The sequence below is a fragment of the Aotus nancymaae genome, unplaced genomic scaffold, assembly GCF_030222135.1.
Source record: "Aotus nancymaae isolate 86718 unplaced genomic scaffold, 86718_ANA_hifiasm-v0.15.2.pri h1tg000046l, whole genome shotgun sequence".
Classification (NCBI taxonomy): Eukaryota; Metazoa; Chordata; class Mammalia; order Primates; family Aotidae; genus Aotus; species Aotus nancymaae.
This window is the reverse complement of record NW_026988460.1, coordinates 22002835-22020897: the sequence shown is the minus strand read 5'-3', so window position 1 is coordinate 22020897 and position 18063 is coordinate 22002835. Positions and strand designations below refer to the sequence as shown.

At 44.2% G+C, this 18063-nt stretch overlaps 1 protein-coding gene and 1 non-coding gene across 2 annotated transcripts; both read left to right on the top strand.

Annotated features, from left to right (window-relative positions):
- Positions 1–580: 580 nt before the first annotated feature.
- On the top strand, positions 581–13262 carry BRK1 (BRICK1 subunit of SCAR/WAVE actin nucleating complex). Its single transcript, XM_012471870.3, has 3 exons — positions 581–734; positions 11702–11784; positions 12338–13262. Exons 1-3 carry the CDS (start codon positions 617–619, stop codon positions 12362–12364), a joined length of 228 nt encoding a protein of 75 aa, XP_012327293.1. The 5' UTR covers positions 581–616; the 3' UTR covers positions 12365–13262.
- Positions 13263–17730: 4468 nt separating this feature from the next.
- On the top strand, positions 17731–17834 carry LOC135268945 (small nucleolar RNA U13). Its single transcript, XR_010337278.1, has one exon. It is a non-coding gene; the product is annotated as a small nucleolar RNA U13 (small nucleolar RNA).
- The last annotated feature ends 229 nt before the right edge of the window (positions 17835–18063 follow it).

The following is an 18063-nucleotide window of genomic DNA, read 5'->3' as shown; positions in this document are numbered from 1 at the left end:
ATGCCTGTAATCCCAGCAGTGCACTTTGGGAGGCCAAGGGGGGCAAATTACTTGAGGCCAGGAGTTCCAGACCAGCCTGACCAACATGGTGAAACCTTGTCTCTAGTAAAAATACAAAAAAAAATTAGGCGGGTGTGGCGGCCTGCGCTTGTAATCCCAGCACTTGGGAGGCTGAGGCAGGAAAATCACTTGAACCCAGAGGCGGAGGTTGCATTGAGCCACTGCACTCTAATCTGGGTGACAGAGCAAGACTCCGTCTCAAAAAGAAAAAAAAAAAGACTTGTATTTAGTGTGATTTAGTGCTCATATTACTGCTGACACTGACTGTGCAACCTGAGCCTGGAGCATTTGAGGGAGATGGCTAGACTCCACGCGCCCGTTTAACGACCGTAACGCGCATGCACTATAATCTCGCCGCTGGAGTCGAGGCTTCTGTTTCTACAGCGTGGGAGCAGAGAGCAAACGCCGGCGAGGACGTGACATTGCACGGGCGTATCACAGTGCGGGAAAATTCGTGGGTGCCCAAGATGAGCGGGGTGTGGGCTGGCGGCGCAGGCGCACTGGAGGCCTATGGGGTCGGGGCGCCTGCGCAGTCGTTCTTCTTCAGGCGGCCGCCATGGCGGGACAAGAGGATCCGGTGCAGAGGGAGATTCACCAGGACTGGGCTAATCGGGAGTACATTGAAATAATCACCAGCAGCATCAAGAAAATCGCGGACTTTCTCAACTCGTTCGGTGAGTGGGACAGCAAGGGGAGGCGGGGAGGAGGGAGGCCGCTGAGGCTGTTGGACTGGGGTGCTGGGGAGATGCTTTGAGAGGACTCCCGGAGCCTTCGGCTGTTGCGGGTTTTCACTTCCTCCTTCAGGTCCCAGCTTCCCCCTCCCTCCCTGACCCTCAGGCTCCGCTGGACCGTCTCTGTAGGGTCATCCTGCCCTACGCTGAGTTCATGGCTTCTTGCCATCCCCCTGGACCCATTCTACAAGTCCTTTTCCCAGACGCGTCAGGTAGCGTCATCCTCACTCCGTGGTTCTTCTCCTAAGTGGTCTCCCTGCCTCCTTTATGCTCTGCTTCCATCCCAGTCCCCACTTTGCATTCAAAATGCGCATCCAAGACCGTGTCAGTGCTCTGTTTCTAGATTGTTGACGGTTTCCCATCTTTAGGATCAAGTCGAAACCCTCTAACGTCGTGCCTTTTATTTGCACCCTCAACCACTCTCCTCTTGTCCATTTCTTCCTGTCTCCTGTGTCTGCTGCGCTGAGAGGGGTAGGAGATGAGGTCAGAGTGATGCCAGGATCTTGTAGGACCTTGGAAGTCCTCTGTATTGCTGGTATATAGCTTATAGTAGGTGTTCTGTCTGCTTCTAGCCTGTTCCTCAGAGCTAACACAGATCAGGGGCCTTCAGCAGAAAGACATCTTTACCAGAATCTTTCCTAGGCATGGCCTGCTTGTGACAGTCTTAAATTCTTCCTCTGAACTAATCGAGACTCCTACCGCTTCTTCTCCAAGTGTTTCTTTAAGAGAACTTAGCACTGATTAGACTTTCTTGTGTAATTACAGGATCTAGGGATACATCTAGTGACCTTTTCTTCAACTAGTATACTTTGGAAATTTTTTAATGAATTAATTATTTTCTAGCTAAAGGACTGATGGCCTTAGGAGTATAAAGGTGACAGAGCAAGAGATTGTCAGAAAGCATCAGCCGAGAGAGGCTAGATCTTCATATAAGTTCCTCTCTTAAGGCACTGTGGGAGACACAGATTAAGAACCACTTCCTACATTCAAAGAAGTTATAATCTTGAAGTTGAAATAATGACAACTTTAGGACAAAGAAGAGCATCATTTTTGTATTAAAGTATTTTCATGCAGGGTATACAGGACTGTAATCTGCGACTGGGTGCAGTGGCTCATGCCTGTAATCCCAGCACCTTGGGAGGCCAGGGTGGGAGGATTGTTTGAGCCCAGGAGTTCAAGACCAGCCTGGGCAACATGGTTAGATTCTATCTCTACAAAAAACAAAAAATTAGTTGGGTATGTTAGTGCATACCTATTGTCCCAGCTACTCAAGAGGCTGAGACAGGAGGATCACTTGAGCCCTGGAGGTAGTCAGCCATGTTCTTGACACTGCACTCCAGGCCTTGGCAACAGAGTAAGATCCTGTCTCAAAAAAAAAAAAAAAAAAAAAAAAATTCTGACTTGTGTCCTAGTAATGTAATTTTATTTCTGAGAACAGAATTATACTAGTAAACTTTTATTTTTGATTTTATTTTATTTTAGTTTTTTTAGAGACAGAGTTTCACCATATTGGCCAGGCTGGTTTCGAACTCCTGACCTCAGGTGATCCGCCCACCTCGGCCTCCTAAAGTGCTGGGATTACAGGCGTGAGCCACTGCGCTTGGCCACTAGTAAACTTTTAATTCATTTTATTTATCTTTGACATAAGTCTTGGTATATCATACCTATTAAATTTATAGTGGATGTGTTTTGGGACTTACCAGGTTGCCTAAGGAGGGGTGAACCGGCCCAGGTTGGAAATGGAGCGGGTCAAAAATCCTGTGCTGATCAGTAGTGGGATAGCACCTGTGAATAGCCACTGCACTCCAGCCTGGGCAACATAGTGAGACCCCATCTCTTAAAAAAAAACCAAAAAACAGGGTTTTTTAAAAAAAGACAGGGTCTCACTCTAGCCCAGGCTGGAATGCAGTGACATGATCTCAGCTCACTGCAACCTCTTCCTCCTGGACTAAAGCGATTCTTGTGCCTCTGCCTCCTGAGTACCTGGGATTACAGGTGTGCACCACCATACCTGGATGATTTTTTTGCTTTTTAAAGTAGAGATGGATTTTGGCCATGTTGTCCAGGCTGATCTCAAACTCCTGAGCTCAAGTGATCTGCCCTACATGGCCTCCCAAAGTACTGGGATTACAGGTGTGAGCCACTGTTCCCAGCCCCCCAGCAAATTCTAAACTAAAGAATTAGACATACAGAAGTCTAATTTTTTGGCTCCCAAAGAAATGATTTCCCTTAGTTGAGACCATTATCCTCCCTTAAAGGGATGATAGTGGGCAAACGTTTGGAGTAATTACTAGGTGGTTTTTTAAGATTTTAGAAAGTGAATTTAGAGAAAATAACAATTAATTACAAGTAAATAAGACAGATTTTTTGAGACAGATTTTCACTCCATCACGTAGGCTGAAGTGCAGTGGCACAATCTTGGCTTACTGCAACCTCCACCTCACAGGTTCAAGTGATTTTCTTGCTGCAGCCTCCCAAGTAGCTGGAACTACAGGTGTGCGCCACCACGCCTGGCCAATATTTGTATTTTTAATAGAGACGGGTTTCGTCATGTTGGCCATGCTGGTCTCGAACTCCTGTCCTCAAGTGATCCACCCCCACTCAGCCTCCCAAAGTGCTGGGATTATAGTCATGAGTCACCATGCCTGGCCAGAGGCAGATTTTTTTCAATAAAAGTTATGCTATGCCTAACTCTCCTGCCTCCCCTACCACCTCTGCCACTCATGAGGTAGCAAAACCACCCTCTCTTCTTCCTCTTCTTCCTCAGCCTACTCAGCAGGAAGACAACGGGGTTGAAGACCTTTATGATGATCCACTTCCATTTAATGAATAGTTATATTTCCTTTTCCTGACTTTTTTTTGTTTGTTTTTGAGATGGAGTCTTGCTCTATTGCCAGGCTAGAGTGCAGTGATGCAATCTTGGCTCACTGCAACCTCTGGCTCCGGGGTTCAGGTGATTCTCCTGCCTCAGCCTCCGGAGTAGCTGGGACTACAGGCATGCACCACCACACTCAGCTAATTTTTGTAGTAGAGACAGGGTTTCACTATGTTGGCCAGGATGGTCTCGATCTCCTGACCTTGTGATCCACCTGCCTCAGCCTCCCAAAGTGCTGGGATTACAGGCATGAGCCACCACACCCGGCCTCCTTTTCCTGATTTTTAAAATAACATAGTCTTTTCTCTAGTTTAATGTATATCATACATGTGACATCCAAAATATGTGTTAATCAACTGCTCATGTTATCAGTAAGGTTTCCAGTCAGCAATAGGCTATTAGTAGTTTAGTTCTGGGGAGACAAAAATTATATGCAGGGCCGGGCGCGGTGGCTCAAGCCTGTAATCCCAGCACTTTGGGAGGCCGAGGCGGGTGGATCACGAGGTCAAGAGATCGAGACCATCCTGGTCAACATGGTGAAACCCCGTCTCTACTAATACAAAAAATTAGCTGGGCACGGTGGCGCGTGCCTGTAATCCCAGCTACTCAGGAGGCTGAGGCAGGAGAATTGCCTGAACCCAGGAGGCGGAGATTGCGGTGAGCCGAGATCGCGCCATTGCGCTCCAGCCTGGGTATCAAGAGCGAAACTCCGTCTCAAAAAAAAAAAAAAAAAAAAAAAAAAAAAAAAAAATTATATGCAGATCTGCAGATCTCTTTTTTTTTTTTTTTTTGAGATGGAGTTTCGCTCTTGTTACCCAGGCTGGAGTGCAATGGCGCCATCTTGGCTCACCGCAACCTCCGCCTCCTGGGTTCAGGCAATTCTCCTGCCTTAGCCTCCTGAGTAGCTGGGATTACAGGCACGCGCCACCATGCCCAGCTAATTTTTTATATTTTTAGTAGAGATGGGGTTTCACCATGTTGACCAGGATGGTCTTGATCTCGACCTCGTGATCCACCCGCCTTGGCCTCCCAAAGTGCTGGGATTACAGGCGTGAGCCACCGCACCCAGCCCGCAGATTTTATTTTTCTTATTTGTTTACTTAAAACAGAGACAAGGTCTCACTATGCTGGCCAGGCTGTTCTCGAACTCCTGAGCTCAAGTGATCCTCCCACCTCGGCCTCCCAAAGTGCTAGAATTACAGGCGTGAGCCACCATGCTGGCCTACGCAGATTTTCAACTGCACAGAGGGTTCATGTGCTTAACCCCTGAGTTGTTCAGGGGTCAACCGTAACATGTTTATGATGATATAGTTTGGTGGTGTAAAGATTCAATAAGAATTTATTTTGAGGCCAGGCACAGTGGCTTATGCCTGTAATCCCAGCACTTTGGGAGTCTGAGGCAGGTGGATCACTTCAGCTCAGGAGTTTGAGACCATCCTGGCCAACATGGCAAAACTCCATCGCTATAAAAAATACAAAAATTAGCCACATACAAAAAAATCTGCCTTTGGCCAGGCACAGTGGCTCATGCCTATATTTTTATAAAATACAAAAATTAGCGCAGTGGCACATGCCTGTAATTCCAAGCTACCTGGGAGGCTGAGGCTGAGGCGTGAGTATCACTTGAACCCTGGAGGTGGAGGTTGCAGTGAGCCAAGATTGTGCCACTGCACTCCAGCCTGGTTGATGAAGTGAGACTCTGTCTCAAAAAAAAAAAAAGAATTTACTTTGAGGGAGCATCTGAAGTACATATACAGAATATGTTAGCAATTCTGTAGTCCTTACCCTGACCACAGAGAATCTGCATGGGCCATGTGTTTTGGAGAAAGAACTGTTTTTCTAAGATAGCTAATGACTTTTCCAAATAGCATTTACCCTGTGATTCCAGCTGGTGAGAGTAGAGTCAGTCTCCCACGTGAACTTGAGGACATACAAATCATAATGTAGCAATAACATCCTAACACTAGGCCTATTCTGTACTTTGGAATTGGTGAAGCTTCTAAAAATAGATGGTTAGAGATTATCGCTTTTTATTTTTATACTATTTTTTTTCTGGTTCGAGAGGTAATATATGCAGAGAAGTATAGAGAAAAAGTAGAGAATGTGGCTATGTTTTAGAAATCTCAGCTTTTATACTAAGCCAGCAAATAAGCCTGCCTGGTGTGTGTCAGATGCTGTGAGAGAGGAATAAATATGAATAAATGGATGTGATACCCACTCCTAAGAGATTTAGAATTTTGCTGGAAAGTAAAACTTAACTACAAAAACATTCCAAAAGAAAGACAGTATTCTTTCTGAGACGGAGTCTTGCTCTGTCACCCAGGCTTCAGTGCAGTGGCGTGATCTCAGCTCACTGCAACCTCCACCTCCTGGGTTCTAGTGATTCTTCTGCCTCAGCCTCCTGAGTAGCTGGGACTGTAGGTGTGCACCACCATACCCGGCTAATTCATTCTTTTTTTTTTTTTAAAGATAGAGTCTTGCCGTGTTGCCCAGGCTGGAGTACAGTGGTGCAATCTTAGCTCACTGCAACCTCCGCCTCCCGGGTTTAACCGATTCTCCTGCCTCAGTCTTCCGAGTAGCTGGGATTACAGGCACATGCCACCATGCCCAGCTAATTTCTATATTTTTAGTAGAGATGGGGTTTTGCCATGTTGACCAGGCTAGTCTCAAACTCCTGACCTCAAGTGATCTGCTCACCTCAGCCTCCCAAAATGCTGGGATTATAGGTGTGAACCACCATGCCTGGCCTGACAGTACTGATTTTTGTAATGCTAAAGTTATATGCAGTAAGTTCAGAGAAGGGGCTGTTTGATACAGCATTTGTTCCCTAACAAGAACTGGTATTTTCAGTTAAAGACTGGTGATAATGTACACATACTTGTGCTCTGGTTTCAGATTTATCCAGCCGCTGAATACTTTTTCAGTGTTTTTTATTTGAACCACCATATACTTACTAAGATTTGAAATATGACCAAGGTTTCTGTAGTTGAACATTTTCTATTTCTCAGCAGTGTTTATCCATGTAGGCCAGTAGCATAATATTGTTCTTGAATTCTAATTCTTTACTGGATTGACAGCTAGAACAGAATAGCCATCCAGGAGGGAAGCTTCCCTCTCACCTCCTTCCCCCAGTAATTTTGGTATGTCTCTCTTGATGGGAAATGACAGGTTGTCAGAGATAATATTCATGCTCTTACTCAGTAGCATACCTAATGTGCTTTCAGACTTCCAAGAACCAGACTGAAAAAAGGCTCGTTCCTGTTGGGCGGTTCTGTCAGAAAGTGGCAGTGCATCCGGGAAAAAGGGGATGCTGAAGTGCTCATAGTTAAGCTAGACCTGGGAATTCGAGGAAGCAGCACAAACATAAAAAGAAGAATGAAGAATGTCCAGAATAGGCAAGTTCATAGAGACAGAGATTAGTGGTTCCCACCCCAGAGGGGTGGCAGAACGGGGAGTGACAGGACTAAGAGGTACGAGGTGTCTTTGGGGATGATAAAAATATTCTAAAAGTAGATTATGATAATAGTTGTACAACTCTGGAAATATACTGAACACCATTGAATTGTATACTTTAAGCAGGTGAAAGAATGGAAAGTGGCAGAGTTGGGCTGTAAACAGATTTTTTTTTTTTTTGAGATGGAGTTTCGCTCTTGTTACCCAGGCTGGAGTGCAATGGCGCCATCTCGGCTCACCGCAACCTCCGCCTCCTGGGTTCAGGCAATTCTCCTGCCTCAGCCTCCTGAGTAGCTGGGACTACAGGCACGCGCCACCATGCCCAGCTAATTTTCTGTATTTTTAGTAGAGATGGGGTTTCACCATGTTGACCAGGATGGTCTCGATCTCCCGACCTTGTGATCCACCCGCCTTGGCCTCCTAAAGTGCTGGGATCACAGGCGTGAACCACCGCGCCCGGCCTGTAAACAGATTTTAAGAAACCTGGTGCATAATTACAGCCCCGGAGGCACAGAAGGATGGTAGCAGTATGCATTGGGACAGTGTGATGGGAAAGAACACCATACTGGGCAGTGAGAGAACTGGGTTTTAAACTCAGCCCTGCTTGGTATGTCCCATCAGTGACCCAACATCGGCCTTCAGCTTACCTAGGCCTCAGTTTTCCCACTTGCAAGGTGAATGGAGTTACACTAGAGTCAATCTTTTGTTCCACTAACAAACCAGAATCCATCTTACTTTTTTTTTTGAATAAACGTCTATGTACCAGGCAAGATGCTAAGGTTACAAGATTAATAAGAGGCAACATGTTTTTTTTTATTCTTGTTGTTTTGTTTTTGAAATGGAGTTTCGCTCTTGTTGCCCAGGCTGGAGTGCAATGGCCAATCTTGGCTCACCGCATCCTCTGCCTCCTGGGTTCAAGAGATTCTCCTGCCTCAGCCTCCCGAGTAGCTGGGAGTACAGGCATTTGCCACCATGCCCAGCTAATTTTTGTATTTTTAGTAGAGATGGGGTTGACCATATTGGCCAGTCTGGTCTTAAACTCCCGACCTCAAGTGATCCTCCTTCCTCGGCCTCCCAAAGTGCTGGGATTACAGACATGAGCCACCCCACCCAGCCAGCAATATGTACTTCTTTTGATTAACTTGTTCTAATGGTGAAACAGACATATAAATAAATTGTGAATTATAAGTACATAAATATCATTTGGCTTTATAACATGAACATTTTCCATTTCCTTATTCCTCAGACTTGTAACTGTTAATGGCTATTTTAATAGTCTCATAGATATACTATACTTTTTCAAACCATTCCAATCATAGGCATTTGGTCTTGTTGGCTTTTCACCATCTTAAGTAATAGTGATGCATGTTCTTATTTGTAAAATCTTTATCCAAAGGGGGAAGTGGTAACCAAAGACCGAGTACATGAATAACTTAAAAATTAGAAATTCAGAGGCTGGGCACGGTGCCTTATGCTTGTAATGCCAGCACTTTGGGAAGCCACAACGGGCAGATTACTTGAGCTCAGGAGTTTGAGACCAGCCTGGGAAACAAAGTGAGAACCCCATCTCAACCAAAAAAAAAAAAAATTGGCCCAGTGGCATCCTCCTACTGAGTAGTATTCCCAGCTACTCGGGAGGCTGAGGTGGAAGGATCACTTGAACCTAAGAGATGGAGGGTGCAGTAAACTATGTGCCACTGAACTCTAGCCTGGGCGACAGAGCAAGACCATGTCTCTTTTTTTAAAAAAAAAAAAGCCGGGCGTGGTGGCACACTACTGTAATCCCATCACTTTGGGAGGTCGAGGCTGGTGAATCACAAGGTCAAGAGATTGAGACCATCCTGGCCAACATAGTGAAACCCCATCTCTACTAAAATTACAAAAATTAGCTGGGCGTGGTGGCACGTGCCTATAGTCCCAGCTACTCAGGAGGCTGAGTCAGGAGAATCACTTGAACCCGGGAGGTGGAGGTTACAGTGAGCAAAGATCGAGCCACTGAACTCCAGCATGGTGACACTGAACTCCAGCATGAGACTCTGCCTCAAAAAAAAAAAAAAAAAAAAGATATTCATCCATAAATTTTAGATAAATACAGAAGAGGGAGAATTATCACGTCCATCGGACAAGACCTCTCAGAGATAGAATTTGAACTTAGCCTTGAAGGAGAATGTTTAGGCAGGCAAGCTAAGTAAGATTTGGACATAATCAGATGAAAGTTGAGGCAAGATCGGGGTATAGGAAGATTTGTCAAAATGGATGCTGAGGTGCTTTTGCCAAACAGCCAGGAAATAGATGAAAAGGAAACTGGTTAGCTAAGTGTTAAATCACCGCATGGGAGAGTCTCAGCAAATGTTTCAGACTTAAAAACTTAAGGTTATTGAGAGATGACTGAACAATATTGGAGGAAAGTAGGAAATAATTACCATGCTAAGATACCTTTTCTCTCATATGTTGAGAATAGTTGGAAAAAGAGTAGTTTCTGTTACAGAAGTTTACAGAGATAAAGATGTTTTAGAGGAAATCTGGTTTCATTTTGGATGAGGTGGTAAAAGAAGATTGGAAAAGCTAGAAGAAGAAAAAGAATTTTGGCTCTTTTCACAGATGGAATGTGGGCTTTAGAGGGTATTTGATGTTCTCCAAGTTTTCTCTAGTTCTAAAAGGCCTTTGCCTCAAGGAGGAACAGTGGTGATGTAACTTTAATGAGCTCAGAATTCTCAAACCTTCCCTCCCCATATTTTCTGCTGCTTCCTTTTTTTTTTTGAAATAGAGTCTCGCTCTGTCACCCAAGCTGGAGTGCAGTGGTGCGATTCTGGATCACTGCAGCCTCTGCCTCCCAGATTCAAGTGATTCTCTTGCCTTGGCCTCCCAAGTAGCTGGGATTACAAGTGCTCACCACCACACCTGGCTAATTTTGTATTTTTAGTAGAGATGAGGTTTCATCATGTTGGCCAGGCTGATCTCAAACTCCTGACCTCAGTTGATCTGCCCACCTTGGCTTCCCCAAATGCCGGGATTATAGGGGTGAGCCACCACGCCCAGCCTTGTGTCTTTCCTATTGAGATTCTTTTCTTTTTTTTTGGGGACAGAGTTTCGCTCTTGTTACCCAGGCTGGAGTGCAATGGCGTGATCTCTGCTCACCACAACCTCCGCCTCCTGGGTTCAAGCAATTGTGCCTCAGCCTCCTGAGTAGCTGGGACTACAGGTGCACACCACCATGCCCAGCTAATTTTTGTATTTTTAGTAGAGACGGGGTTTCACCATGTTGACCAGGATGGTCTCGATCTGTTGACCTCGTGATCCACCCACCTCGGCCTCCCAAAGTGCTGGGATTATAGGCGTGAGCCACCGTGCCCGGCCAAGAGATTATTTTCTTACTCTTGCCACGTCCCCAGTCTTGAAACTCTTAGTTTGTCCATTGGTAAATGGCTATATAGCCTTGGTGTATTCATTTGCTATTGCTTCCATAACAAATTACCACACATTTTTTGGCTTAAACCACATAAATTTATTATTTTACCATTGTGTAGGTCAGAAATCCAACACTGGTCACTGGGCTAGCAGTCGTCCTACGTTGGCCTTCCAAAGTACTAGGATTACAGGCATGAGCCACTGCTCTTGGCCTGTTTCAAATCAAGGTGTCAGCAGGACTGCCTTCATTTCTAGAGGCTCTAGGAGAGGGTTTAGTTCCTTGATTATTGGGTTGTTGGCAGAATTCATTTTCTTGTGGTTGTAGGACTGAGATCTCTGTTTTCTTGCTGGCTGTCAGCTCAGGGTTGTTCCCAGCTTCTAAAGGTCACTTGCATCCCTTGGCTCATGGCTCCCTTCTTCCACTTCCAAAGCCAACAATGGCAGATTGCATCCCCTTCACACTTTGAATCTCTTTTTCTTCTATTTCATCTCTGACCCCCTTCCTCTGCCTTTCTCATCTGCATTTGTGGACTTATGATTAGATTAGGCCCAAATGGACAATCCAGGACAAACTCTAGGATCTCAAGGTTCTTAACCTTAATCATACTTGCAAAGCCCTGTTTCCTCATGTATGATCCATATTTGCAGGCTCCAGGAATTAGGGAAAGGACATTTCTGTGAGACGGACTTGCTTTTTTGCCCAGGCTGAAGTGAAGTGACATGATCTGAGCTCACTGCAACCTCTGTCCCCTGGGTTTAAGCAATTCTCCTGCCTCAGCCTCTCAAGTAGCTAGATTACAGACATGTGCCACCACACCTGGCTAATTTTTATATTTTTAGTAAGAGATAGAGTTTTACCATGTTGGCCAGGCTGGCCCTGAACTCTTGAAATCAGGCAATCCACCGACCTCGGCCTCCCAAAGTGCTAGGATTACAGGTGTGAGCCATTGCACCAGGCGGGAAAGGACATTTTTATGGGGCCATTATTCACTACTTGCCACACTTGATAGGAAATTCAAGAGATCCACTCTAAGCAACTGTGCTAAGATACTTCTCACTGTATCCACTTCCATTTGTATTCTGTGTATTATATTATTCCTCTTTTCAGTGTAGGAGTTATGTGTGTCCGTGTTTGGAGTGACATTAATCCTAAACGCCAGTCTCTTTTTCCCAGATATGTCATGTCGTTCAAGACTTGCAACACTAAACGAGAAGTTGACAGCCCTTGAACGGAGAATAGAGTACATTGAAGCACGGGTGAGTATGATGGGCAAGGCCATTCCAAGAGAGAATGCACATTTCCACTTACTGCTGACAAAAACCTGAAAGCAGAAACAGTCTTAGGAAACTTAAGCACTGGCCAGACATGGTGGCTCATGCCTGTAATTGCAACACTTCCACTTCGGGAGGCTGAGGTGGGTGAATCACCTGAGATCAGGAGTTCGAGACCAGCCTGGCCAACATGGTGAAACGCCATCTCTACTGTAAATACAAAAATTAGCCAGGCATAGTGGTGTGCACCTATAATCCTAGCTACTTGGGAGGCTGAGGCAGGAGAATCACTTGAATCCGGGAGGTGGAGGTTGCAGTGAGCCGAGATCACACCAGGGCACTCCAGCCTGGGCGGCATATTGAGACTCTGTCTCAAAAAAAGAAAAAGTTAAACACATTGCCTGGATTTGAACAGGTTTCTGTGACTCACAGCTGTGTTCTATTTCTCACTTCTTAGGATCTAAAGTATGATTTTTTTTAAAGACCCCTCTAATATGTTTTAATTTATCTAAATGTCAGTTTTCCTTTCCTTTCACAGGTGACAAAAGGTGAGACACTCACCTAGAACAGTGCCGTCCTGCTGCTGGGAAGTTGCTTTACAGAACACAGGCCACATGGGAAAGGCCCCAGCAGCCTTCAGCTTCTTCCTTTCTCCTTAAAGAGCAACAGGGCTTATTCTTGTTTTTCTCTTTTCTTCAAAAGTGTGGCCTTTGGTCTCTACCATCTGGGGTGTGGTGTGGTATGTGGGGAGAAGTCCAGAGGAACTGTTGGAAATAACATTAGGCATTTTACCTTTTCAGTAACATTTTATAGATCGACTTGTCAATGTATTTGAAATATTCACAGCCAAAAGCCTGGGACTCTTTGTGAAGGTCCTCCCCACCTCTGTCCTTCTCTCTCTCTCTGTCTCAAACTTTCCTTAAAGTTCTCATTGCCTTTGCACTGCTTCTGTGAACAGTCTTTGTCTCCTCCCCACCTTTGGTGGGAAGTGGGGGGCAGTCCTGGCCAAAACACACATGCCCTGGCAATGTGGCTGCCAGAGAATGTTGTTGCTAACCCACCAGTTTTCTTGTTGATTTGGGGAGGTCAAGACCAGGCCCCCACTTGGCTTGAAGGGACATTTTCAAACTTTTCTTTCTGTCACTTGGGGTGTCTGTACCTCTCATATTTCCCTAATAAACTCCTCAATTTTATCTGACTGCTGTGATTATGGTGGGGAGAGGAGCTAGAGATGGGCTTACTTATTCCACAGAAATGTATATATGGCATTATTATTCTAACATAAAACTTTCAGATATAGCTGTTTGATTCAAAGCCTAGGTGGCTTACCAGCCCAAGTCCCCATGTTTGGCCTTTCAGCTGACTAGTTCATCCTGGGAATCATTTGGTCATTCAGCACATTTACCAAGTACTTACTATGTAGGCATGTTAAACTCCAATAAAAGATACAGCATTGAACCAGACATGAGGCTTACAGTCTGTTGAAATACCAGCATCTACACAATTTAGCCACAATCCAAGGCAGATTATTAGTTTTATAAGGCACAAGCTAAATGTCTACTTCTTTGAAAAACGAATGGTTTAAACTTCATTTTGATATCGAAAGCTTACTTGTACCAACCTACTTGTAAAGGCTTATCCACTATATAGAATCTCTGTTTTAGTCACACAGAAGTCATTATGCTCTGAATACATTAATTTCTCTCAATTCAAATCATATTTGCCATTCAAAGTCTAGCTCAAGGCAAACTTCCCCCTAAAAGTTCTCCTGGACTTGATTTTTGATTTAGTATTGCCCTTTTCCTCTTCTTAGTTCCTCCCCATCCTAGCATGCTGATAGTGTGCTTCAGCTCTGGATTTGATCTTGGTATTAATTAGTCTCTGATTTAGCATATGCATCTTAGAACAGATATGGACATCTTTGACGGGTGCAGTGGCTCATGCCTGTAATCCCATCACTTTGGGCAGGTGGATCACTTGAGGTCAGGAGTTTGAGACCAACCTGGCCAACATGGCGAAACCCAGTCTCTACTAAAAATATAAAAATTAGCTGGGCGTGGTGACAGGCACCTGTAATCCCAGCTATTCAGGAGGCTGAGGCAAGAGAATCGCTTAAACCTGGATAGTGGAGGTTGCAGTGAGCCAAGGTCACACCACTGCACTCCAGCCTGCTGGGCGACAAAGTAAGACTCCATCTCAAAAAAAAAAAAAAACCAAAAAGAGTTCAAGACCAGCCTGGTCAATATGATGAAACCTCATCTCTAAAGTTCAAATTTTAGGTTATCTGGTGCAGTCAATTTAAAATATATTGATTCAGTAGCAGACAGGTGCTTAAAAAAAAAAGCATTGAGGCCTGGCACGGTGGCTCACGCCTATAATCCCAGCACTTTGGGAGGCCGAGGTGGGTGAATCATGAGGTCAAGAGATTGAGACCGTCCTGGTCAACATGGTCAAACCCCGTCTCTACTAAAAATACAAAAATTAGCTGGGCACGGTGGCGCGTGCTTGTAATCGCAGCTTCTCAGGAGGCTGGAGGCTGAGGCAGAGAATTGCTTGAACCTGGGAGGCAGAGGTTGCAGTGAGCTGAGATCATACCACTGTACTCCAGCCTGAGTGACAGCGCAAGACTCCATCTCAAAAAAAAAAAAAAAAAAAAAAAATTAGCTGGGCTTGGTGATGTACACCTGTAATCCCAGCTACTTAGGAGGCTGAAGCACAAGAATCATGAACCTTGGAGGTAGAGATTGCTGTGAGTTGAGATTATGCCACTGCACTCCAGCCTGGGTGACAGAGCAAGACTCTGTCTAACAACAACAACAATAATAGCAACAACAACTAATTTCTAAAGGCCATATGGCTGTCAAGTAGATTACACAATAAGAAAGGCTGATTTCGATTCTTAGGTTTCTTTTCTTTTTCTTTTTTTCTTTTTTTTTTGAGACAGGGTCTCACTCTCCCACCCAGGCTGGAATACAGTGGTGTGATCTTGGCTCACTGCAACCTCCTCCTCCCAGGTTCAAGTGATTATCATGTCTCAGCCTCCCAAGTAGCTGGAATTACAGGTATGTGCCACCAGGCCTGGCTAATTTTTGTATTTTTAGTAGAGACAGGGTTTCACCAGGTTGGCCAGGCTGGGGTTTCTTTTCTTTATTTAATTTTTCTTCCCTTTTTTTTTTTAGAGATAGGGTCTCATTATGTTGTCCAAGCTGGTCTCAAACTCCTGGGTTCAAGCAGTCTTCCCACGTTGGCCTCCCAAAGTGTTGCAATTACAGGGATAAGCCACCATGCCTGGCTGGTTTATTTTCTAAAGAAAAGTTACCCTGGAGGATCACTTGAGGCCAGGAGTTTAAGACCAGTCTGGGCAACATAGTGAGACACCGTATCTGCTAAATTTAAAAAAAAAAAAAAAAAAAAAAAAAAAAAAGTAATGCAACCCTGTGCACTAAGTTGGCAAAAGATTAGAACTAGCAAGAATTAAAACTCCTAGAACATTAGGATGAGAAAGAATCTTAGAGATAATGTAGTCTGCTCCTGCCATTCTAGGAATGTAGAAGCAAACCCAGACAGGTTGAGGGACATGCCCATCCTGGTGGCAAAGCCAAAACTAAAACCTTATTCCCCAGGTCATGCAGTCACTCAGGGTCTCACAAATCAGTTTTGTGTTTTCTGTACCATACTGGCTTTCTAGGAGCCTCTCCCTGGGTCTCACTGATATCTTGAGAGTGCAAAAAAGCAATTGTTCGTTATGTTTTTCGAAGTGGTGGTATCCAGTGGCATCAACATTTGCATTTGGATAAAGTTATCTTTGGCACCTTTGAGCTTGCTAAGAATATCAAGTGTGAAGTTTACATTGTGCCTCAGTCTGCATCTTCCAACCATGACAGTTTTTTTTTGTTTTGATTTTTGTTTTTTTGTTTTTGAGACAGAGTTTCACTCTTGTTGCCCAAGCTGGAGCGCAATAGTGCGATCTCAGCCCACCACAACCTCCGCCTCCTAGGTTCAGGCAATTCTTCTGCCTCAGCCTCCCGAATAGCTGGGATTACAGAAATGCGCCACCACACCCAGCTAATGTTTTGTATTTTTAGTAGAGACAAGGTTTCTCCATGTTGGTCAGGCTGGTCTCAAACTCTCGACCTCAGGTGATCAGCCTGCCTTGGCCTCCTAAATTACTGGGATGAAGAAGGGAATTAAATAATAGCAATAATAGTAAAAACAAAACCTTATAATTTGTAGTTGCTATATAATAAAGTAAATTTTGCTGTGTTATATGCTGTTTAATATAAAACCTATCCCCCAGCTCTGCTTAAAATTAACTGCCTGTAAAACCTACCTTATCTATTCTGCCCACATTCTCAGCGAAGTTCCCAGGCATCTCAAGACTCCTGTTTTTCTTGCTGACCAGCTGCAAGGTCACAGGGCAAGATAACACCCAAAGAATGTGCAATGTGTTTCTCAAAAATGCTATTTTTAAATGTAACATACATCACAAGACATGTTGCAAATTAATTAACTGTTCTTTGTTCTGACTTCTGTAAACTTGTTAGCTGCTTTGTCATCCTGGATGTATAAAAGTACCCCATTTTCTTTCTCCGGGGCTCAGACTTGGGATGCTAATCCTCTGAGCTGGTGGCCAACTTAACAAAATCCTCCTGTTTCACCCATTGGACTCTCTGGTCTCCTGGATACTCTGTAACGGGGATTACAGGTATGAGCCACCATGCCCAGCCAACAGTTTTTTTTTTAAAATAATTTTATTAGATAGCTGTGGTGGCTCACACGTGTAATCCCATTACTTGGGAGGCTGAGGCGGAAGGATTGCTTGAGTCCAGGAGTTTTGAGACCAAGCTGGGCAACACAGACCTCCTCCACAATTAAAAAAAAAAAAAAAAATTAGGCTGGTGTGCTGGTGCATGCCTGAAGTCCCAGTTACTCAGGGGCTGAGGTGGGAGGATCACCGAGGCCCAGGAAGTCATGGCTGTAGTGAGCCAAGATCGCGCCACTGCACTTCAGCCTGGGCAAGAGAGCAAGACCATATCTCAGTAAACAAATCAATAAATGAAATGTTCCAATTCAATAAATGATGAATGCTTCAGTGTGGCTTTCACAAACACTTTGCCTAAGAAGTTGTGTATTAACATTAAATACATTGTATGTCTATTATGTGTGAGGCACTGGAGCTAAAATGAAAAACAGACACAGTTTCTATGCTTATGGAGCTTATAGTGTAGTCATTATTCACTGTATGTTCTCAACCCAAAACACACTAGAATGACTTTTGCAGAAAACCATCAGGAAAATGCAACATACACAAAGGAGCAATGCAGTATTAACTTTACTACATGATAAAGAGACCATAGGCCAAAATTGTATAGTATATGGAAATTATGTTTGGATTTTGTTTTTTTTATTTTTTTGTTTTTGTTTGTTTATAATTGTAAAAGTAATACATCACCACATATATGTTGCAAACACACACGTGCATTTGAAAAGCCTTAACAATTGGCCTGGATAAATATATAAAGAACTATCAAAACTCAGCAATAAGAAAACAACTATATAAATGAATAAAATATTTGAACTGACACCTTGAAGACAATAAAAGAATGACAAACAGGCAGGGCGAGGTGGCTCACACCTATAATCCCAGCACTTTGGGAAGCTGAGGCGGGTGGATCACCTGAGGTCAGGAGTTTGAGACCAGCCTGGCCAACAAGACGAAACTCTGTCTCTACTAAAAATACAAAAATAAGCTCGGTGTGCTGGTGCATGTCTAATAGTCCCAGCTACTCAGGAGACGGAGGCAAAAGAATCACTTGAACCCAGGAGGCAGAGGTGGCAGTGAGCTGAGATTGCACCACTGCACTCCAGCCTGGGCGACAGAGTGAGACTGTCTCAAAAAAAATAAAAAGAATGGCAAACAAAATACAACAGATTTTTTCATAGTCCATAAGCATGATGAGTGGGTTTTCATGTTCATGTGTGAGGTGCGCCTCCCTCAAACCTTGTTATGATGTCAACACATTGCCTATCTGATGTGAGAAGAAATAAAAAACAGTGAAAAGTCGGTCTACAGAATGGGAGAAAATATTTGCAAATCACACATCCAATAAGGAGTTCAAAATATATAAGGACCTCAATGGCAAGGAAACAATTTAAAAATGGGCAAAGGATCTAAGTAGACATTTCTCAACAGATGACATATAAAGATAAGTGTTGGTGAGGATGTGGAGAAAATGGAACCCTCACATGCTGTTGGTGGGAATG

Excerpts from the sequence above, each read along its gene's own strand:
- BRK1 (XM_012471870.3), top strand. The coding sequence starts at position 617 with ATGGCGGGACAAGAGGATCCGGTGCAGAGGGAGATTCACCAGGACTGG. Across the intron at positions 735-11,701 it reads GGACTTTCTCAACTCGTTCG|ATATGTCATGTCGTTCAAGA; the intron begins GTGAGTGGGACA and ends TCTTTTTCCCAG. Across the intron at positions 11,785-12,337 it reads TAGAGTACATTGAAGCACGG|GTGACAAAAGGTGAGACACT; the intron begins GTGAGTATGATG and ends TTCCTTTCACAG.